This window comes from Pteropus vampyrus, unplaced genomic scaffold, assembly GCF_000151845.1.
Source record: "Pteropus vampyrus isolate Shadow unplaced genomic scaffold, Pvam_2.0 Scaffold195, whole genome shotgun sequence".
Classification (NCBI taxonomy): domain Eukaryota; kingdom Metazoa; phylum Chordata; class Mammalia; order Chiroptera; family Pteropodidae; genus Pteropus; species Pteropus vampyrus.
Window position 1 is genome coordinate 2,930,239 of NW_011888976.1, and position 7,964 is coordinate 2,938,202.

At 41.2% G+C, this 7,964-nt stretch overlaps 1 protein-coding gene across 12 annotated transcripts in view; it reads left to right on the plus strand.

Annotated features, from left to right (window-relative positions):
* The window catches only part of ERC2 (ELKS/RAB6-interacting/CAST family member 2), a 941,255-nt gene that overhangs the window by 783,856 nt on the left and 149,435 nt on the right, over positions 1 to 7,964 (plus strand). Inside the window, exon 17 of one of the 12 annotated variants that reach the window (XM_023537619.1) lies at positions 411 to 630. The exons of 10 other annotated variants lie outside the window; for them this stretch is intronic. In XM_023537619.1, the coding sequence (XP_023393387.1) occupies positions 411 to 494 (84 nt within the window). In that variant the 3' untranslated portion in view covers positions 495 to 630. Of the gene's footprint in view, positions 1 to 410; positions 631 to 7,964 lie in introns of those variants that run through there. One more of the 12 variants, XM_023537625.1, reaches the window with a different exon arrangement.

The window sequence follows — 7,964 nt, forward strand, 5'->3', positions numbered from 1 at the left end:
CAATATAAATCATATTTATGAACAAAGAAATTTGAATGTCATATAATTTTCATGTCACAAAATATTCTTTGGATTTTTTACCTGTTTAAAAAGATAAAAACTACTGTTAGCTTGAAGGCAGTACAAAGCCAGTGGCAGCTGGATGTGAACCTGTGAGCCATCATTTGCCATCCTCATCCCAAGTGCTTTCACATTGATGGTCCTGTTCAATCCTCACCTCTCCCTCTGTGGGAGATACTACTACTATCCTGTTTTCCAGATGAAGAAACAGGCACAGAGAGGGGAAGTTCCTTGCCCAAAGTTACACAGCTCATGAATGATTTGAACCCAGGTGTGTTTGACTCCAAAGCCACTCACTGGGATCTTGCTGGTACTGACTCACATTGCATTCTCCAATGTAACCCTTTCAGATCTTTGCTTCGATCTTCAAGCTCCCCACTCAGCCCCCTCGCATGGGAAAGGGAAGATGGACCTGTTTTTTCCAAGAATCATGAAGACAGCAAGAGCTTCACCATTTACCTCCTCTCTGTCTCAGGATTTTGCTCCATTGACCACTTCTCCACGTTTTTTCTCCTCATACCTTCTTTTACTTCATCTTCCTCCTCTTGTTCTTTCCTTTTTCATGAATAAAAGGTCCATCTTGCATGTGAGAATTCATGGAATGGGGTGGGAGCTCCCCATCCCAGACTTGCCCCTTAGTAGCTATGTGACTTTGGGCACATTATTTATCTCTCAGAGTCTCAGTGTCTTCGTCTGAAAAATGGGGAGAATAATGATTTATTTTCCTCCCTCATAGAGTTCTTATAAAGATCAAATGAGGTAATGATGTAAAATACTAGCCCAGGGCTGGTACATAGTGAGCACTCAGTAAATACTGGCCCTTGTCTTACTTTCTTCCCACTATCCCCTCCTTTAATAACCTTTTTCACTGATTACTCCTTATACTCTTACAGCATCAGTGTTTCTGTAATTATTTATCTAATGTGTGTTATAAAGATCTAAATGCTTATTCGATGGCTGTCTCCTGAATCAGGTTGGGCACTGAGCACCAATCTGACCACTGTAACTGCTTTGCATCAACTCACATCATCAAAGAAACAAATGGAATCAGTCTTTCTGGGGATCTTCATGCTTTGGACCAAAAGCCACCTTCCTGGAATGGATTGGACATAACTTTCCTAGGATCAAGAAAACAGCCTACGCAACAGATTCAAAAACCCTCAATGCACAGTGCCAACAAACTAGCACAGTTAATAGCTGATTGGAATTAGGTACCGAAAGGAGCTTAAAACTTTTCAGCCATTACAGAAATATCACCATGATGTGAACTCAGGATAAACTCGATAGAGGCCATAAAGCAAGTGAAATTACAAAGAAAATGCAAAAGCTTCCTTTTTTTCCTAGCTATTTGTAAACTCTTATCTTGTCTGATCCAGAATAGATAAGGAAATAATAGAAACGGCTTGTTTAGAAAGGCAATGTTGCATCTTTTTTGCCTACATAAAAGCGTGTACATGCTTGCAGGCTTTGACGTGTTCTTAGAGAGGCTTGCAAAGAATTGTGCAAGCAGGGTATGTTCCAGGAGATTATGAGTCCTTTGTGTTTCATGTTTCATGGTTGCCAGCAGCTGGCATCTTTCAGAAATCCCATGAAAGTGGGCAGAACTCCTTGTGCAAACCTCTGAGTAGAGGGTTAAGGAAACTTTGTGTGTGACTCTTAATCTTGTTGGGAAATTTTAGGGTGAAAAATGTAATTACATCTGAAATGCCAACAATCAAGGCCAAAGGAATGTCTCCTCTTTGGAAGGTTCTTTGTTGACGAGATTAAAAGCTAAGCTCTCGTGCTCCTGCCTACAAATTATTCAGATTATTTGAAAAGAAATGAAAGACGACACTGGGAGGAAAAATGCCACATACCTCATTATGTAGCACTTAACTAATGCTCCCCTATTTAGCAATTAGTTTAACAAATATTTATTGAGTACCTACTATGTACAATTCGACAGAAACTAAACAGAAAAGGTCCCTGCTCTCCTTGAGTCACTTTACCCGCATAAACTATATTCTTAATTATCTGTCAATATAAGGTTATAGGAAGAATTCAAGAACTCTGCAATTTAGAACAGGGCAACTTCACATTGCATGATCCATATTACCATTGATTCTATATCGAAATAGATTAGCATGGGCAATTCTGTTGGCTGACATAGAGAGGTGTATGATGTGGCCTGAACACCAGGGTCAGAGGCAAAGAAGGGTAACACGCAAAGGAACTAAAGATAAAGTGACACGATGGCATTTAAGTGGGGGGTTGTGGCCAATTTACAGACCCCGATGGACTCTCATAAGCCTTGTAGCCATGGAATCCAAGTCATGATGATAAGCAGAATTTGTTTGGAGATGGGGAACAGCCATTATCGAATATCTCCTCCTTCATGTAACTCTACTTACTCTTGTACCCCAATATATAGGTCATAGGTAACCCATTTTACAGAAAAGAGACTAAATCACTCCTCTGAGGTCACACAGCCAGGAGACGGAGAGCCCAGGCTGGAGCCAATTCAGTCATTCACCAGCACATGCAACACTCTTTCTTAATATTATGTGGCCACCATATAGCAAGGGGTTCTTCAGACCCAGCTCTTCAAACCACATACCAAAGTCTCTCCCCAAGTGGTTTAAGTTCCAAGAATTCATTAGTCAGCTGGCTCAGCATTGGGGAATCAAATAGTAATTATATGTAGTATATAATACATATCGTATATGCTAAATAGTGTCTTAGGTGCCCAGGCTAACCAACAAAGCCTATGTCATGTTACTAAATTTTCTATGCTTGTGGAGAGGTTTGGGTAACCTACTGAAGATAATAACTATAACTGGAAAAACGATATTGAATGACAACTTAATAAGGCATTGATTGATCTTGGGTTCTGGTACTTCAGCAGAAGTGGTGTTGTTTAAAAATGACAAAGGAAGGCAGTACCTGTCTCATGAGGTTGTTTTGAGGATTAAAATCCATTAAATTATGCAGTGTCTAGCATGTTGTAAAAGCTATGTAAATGTTAGTTGCATAGATAAATGGAGACCTCTGACAAGTTTCCAAAAGGAATTTCTGAATACTTTTAAAGGTTTTAGAGAGGGATGGCCTAAATTATGTATTCTGCCTGATTTTACTTTGAAACAGTTTTCTTGTACATTGCGCCTTGCCGTTTGTGCACATGGTAAGTGCCTAAATCAGCCATCCATAAATCTGAGGATACCCACCTCAGCTAAAATTACAGAATAGTGCAACTGAGCAGCAGCTACTGAAGCCCCACGGTCAGGTGCCTAACTTCCAGCTTTGGAAATAATAAGGATGATTATCCTGAGCACTTACACTGCGCCAGGCACTTTATTTTGTGTCTTGCCGTGTACTAACTTATTACACCCCTCAAACAGACCCATGAGGTGGGTACTATAATTAGTCTCATTTTGAGGATAAGAACACTCTGCACTGCTCGGAGGTTGCAGAGCTTTCTGGTACAGGGAGGGAATGGAAATAAACGTTGTGAAAATGTTCATGCTTGCATTTGGATATGGAAAGAGGGACATGCATGGTGGGTAAAGATACAGAAAAATGTTGCCTACATAGTGACATGAGAGAGAGGAGATGCTGATCTGGAAAGGGGCACAAATATGCCACTGAAAATCCAGAAAATCTGAGCTCTCTTTGGCTCCTGTTGGGATTCACAGACCTGGTTCAAACCTCAATTCTGCCACAGATGGGCTGTATGACCTTGGGCCAGTCATTTAACCTCACTGCCTCCACTTCCTCCTCTACAGAATATAGACGATGTTTGTTTCTGCTTCATGGTGGTGTTGTGAATTCCTAATAGCTCCTGACATACTTATAGAAACGGCTCAATAGATGCTACTCAGTTGTCCTGGCCAGCCCACCTGAGGTGGTGATGTTGCTGGTTAAGAAAACAGGATCTGGACTCAGACTGTCCCAGTGGCAATCCAGCTTGGGCACCTGCTAGCCGTGTCATTTCAGTTGAGTAACTCAGCCTCTGTGAGCCTCAGCTTCCTCATTTTTAGCTCCTACCCCCTAGATTTGTTGTGAGGCGGCTATGAGATGAGACACATGAAGCCCTTTGCACAGTGCCTGGCGTCAGCGTTAGTCCTAAGATGATGCTTCCCTCTTTAAGATTTGTATTAGTTTGTTAGGACTGACATAGCAAAGTACCACCAACTGGGTGGCTTAAACAACAGAAATGGATTGTCCCACAATTCTGGAGGCTAGAAATCAATGCATCTGCACAGTTCGTCCCTTCTGAGGGCTGTGACAGTGAATTTGTTCCATGCCTCTCCCCCAGCTTCTGTTGGTTTGATGGAAATTTGTGGCATTCCTTGGCTTGTGCATTTATCACCCCAGTCTGCCTCCATCTTCACATGGCATTCTCCCTGAGTGGGTAGGTCTGTGTACAGATTTCTCCTTTTTATAAGGATGCCAGTCATGTTGGATTAGGGTTTCAGTATGACCTCATCTTAACTAATGACATCTGCAATGACCCTATTTTCAAATAAGGTCACATTCTGAGGGACTGGGGATTAGGACTTCAACATATGAAATTTGAGGAGACACAAATGAACCCATAACAGGATTCTATGAGTCTTTTAAAGGTTTCTCCCAGCTCTGAAGTCTCATGAGGGATTATTGAGGTCTGAATAGTTTGGGGCAACCAAATAAATGAACCTCCATGAGCAGGATAAAGAGCACTGTTTTAGGAGTCAGGAAATGTGCCACTTGAGGGAAGTGTCTTGAATTTTTTTTTTTTAAGTTTTAAAATTTGTCTACTTGCTTGTGCCTTCTCTACTGTACGGGGACAATAGTGATCATTACAAATAGTACAACCTTCATCCCCATCTGAAAAAATTATTCTGCAGACTGAAGAAGAGTGTGGCTGTAAAGATACCTTGAAACTCTCGAGGTTCTGTCTAGGTACATTATTATTATCCTCATTATTTATAAGAAATAAGAGAAGGGTTGATTCTCACGTGGGGATTTGGTGTCTGGTAACAGGGACTTGTTTCTCCATCCCTGCTCGCTTCTCCCCATCAAACACAGACCTGCTGCTGAAGTTTTCAAAAGCTCCCTGTGTTGCAAGATCTGAGCAAACTTGATCTTCCAGGTTTAACTTAAATATTGTTTCCATTTTGAAGCCTGTCATGTGGGTGTACCACAAAGAGAGTTCCCCCCCACCTCCCCCGCCCCCATGCCCTGGGCTGCAGTATGTAGGCAGTAACAGAATACTGGGAAGAAAGAGAGAGACTGAAATGGATCCTCGGGCTCTCGGCCTGTGCAGAGACAAAGCAGGATGTAAGTAAAACCATTACTTCTCCCTTCTGATCAAAGGCGAGATGGTAGCCCCGCCCTTCCTCCCCACCACCCAGCAAGCAATTAACACAGCCTGGCATCTCTTCCAGAGTGATGGGGACTCAGCCTGCAGGACCAGCTCTGGCTGATCAGTGGTTGAAAGTGGGAGGCCATGTGTTCCCAGGTTGAAAAACGGTATCATTTGCAAATAGAATACATTACAAAACCCTCTGATGAGGGAGACACACAAACCAAAATCGTTGTTGACGGATTACACTTTTCATCTGCATTTGGTGGAGATGTGAGATCAAAATTTGCCAGAAGAACCTCAAAGTAAAAGGTTAAAATTGTAGGAGCCAAGTAGACCAGCGCCTGTAGGAGCCAAGTAGACCAGTGGATTTTACAACCACCCAGAATCATATTAAATGCAGATTCTGATTCCTCAGGTCTGGATGGAGCATGCGTATCTGCATTTCTGACAGGCTCCCAGGTTGGGTTGCTAGATTTAGAGAGAGAGAAAAGAAGCTGGATGCTCAGTTAAATTTGAATTTTCTGGTTTTATCTGGCAGCTCTACTCCCAGGTGATGTTAATGCTGTTTGTGTGTGGACCACACTTTGAGTGGCAAGGGTGTACATCATCAAAACAAAAATCTGAAAAATTCACAAAGCTGAGTTAGCGAATGCACATCTGGTACAATTTACAACAAGCTCGTGGTTCACAGGACAGTCACTCTACAAAAGAGCAGCAATTCATACATCTCTAGAAATAGTGTTCCTTGAATTCCCAGGCTTAGAGTCCTCATGTTTGCTTTGTGTATTCATTTGCTGAGTCACTTATTTAATATTGGTAAATGCAAAGTGAAATTATGGCTGTAAGAGTGAAAAGGGGCCTTAAAGAGCTAAAAACGATACAAAGTTTTATGCCGAGGGCCTTAGGGTGGCATTTTGCCACATTCTGCCTCCCATCCCAATCTGCCTTTCTAAACGAAGGAGCCACCATGACTCCTCTTGCAGCTCAGCCCCTGATGGGTGATCTACAGAGGAGGTGGGAGCCAGGGCTTAGGTTTACTCTGACATTTGCCATGCAAACCCAAGGTTCTGTTCCTCTGAAGCTGAGAGAACCAATTTCAGCTCCTTTAAGGCCACTGAGCCACCTGAGCAGCCACTTACAGATTGCCAGAAGGTTGGTGCTGGAAGGCAGCTTAGCAGTCATTTATTTCAGCCCCTAAATTCCACAGATGGAAGGGCTAGAGCTGTGGAGAACTTCCTCCTGCTCTGAGCCCCTTTCTCCTTCTCTGGCTACTCTGGTATGCACCTTGTAAGTGCTTTATCCTAGGGGGCTGCATAGGGTTAAAATCAGGTTTTTAGAATCTCATTTTTCAGGAGTTTCTTTGGTTTGTTGTTGTTGTTGTTATTCTATTTTAAAGTAGAGCAGGATTGCCTATATTCCAAATCTTCCTTGCCCGTATTATATAATGGAAACCATTTTCCTTCTATCCATCTATTCTTGAGATTGGGTTGAATCTTGTACATGTGCCTACCACAATTTTAGTATGTTTGATTTAATGAATCAAAGGCAGACACCATACTTTTCCAAATTAAATAGTGCCAATTGTTTTATTTTCCCAGTATTTATTGTCTACTATGTGCCAGATCTATAAAAAGCAACATTCATTAATAAATTAGAGGACAAATAGCTCTCTCTCACCCAGCCTATTTTATGCTTAGTTCTACTACAGCAATGAATAAGCATGAGATTTTCAGCTGAAATGTTAAAAGTTGTTCACTGTAGCACATTGTCAGGCTTTAATTTCTGAAACACTTTCAAATAAGATTATTTCCAAAGCCCCATCTTTAGAAGTCCTGCATGTTCCCTAACTTCATTGGTATATCCTACATGGTATATTTTACCTCTTTTTTTTTTCTGCAGTTAATTCATGATTTAATTCTCACTGTAAAAGCTTAAAACTTTACTGAAGTAAACAGCTTAAAACCTGAATGTCCCTTGCCCTCTGCTTGCGGCGCTTCCCAGAAGCAGTACACACCAGTTAATTAGATGTGCCCTTCATATTCAATTACAAATATATGTACATTTATAAGTTTTATTTGTAACGCAAACTGGATCTTATTATACAGATGCTTTTATGATTTGCATTTTTCACTTAACAGTATATCTTGGTAAACTTTCCATTTCAGTATATATGAATCTACCTCATCCTTTTCTAACAGCTAGAGGAGTATTCCATGGAATTCGCCACTCACAGTTGGTGGATACTTAGATTGTTTGCCATTTTCTGCTATGACGAATAAGACTTCAATAAACAATTTTTTGTATATGTTTTGGGCATATGTGCAAGTATTTCTGTAGAATCGAGACCCAGCATTTTAATTCCTACATCAAAAAGATCTGATAAACAGATGAGAACAGGATTCGTTGCCAATTGGCAAATGTATTCTAACCTGAGTCTCAAGTTTCTCAGCCCACACTGTCCTGTTTGAATAATTCAGGACTGCCCAAGAGCCTTCCATGTTTGGATACTGCTGGCTCACATTGTGAAAGCTGAAGTCAAGCCTCATAGATAAAACCTTAGAGTTACAATATTTAAATG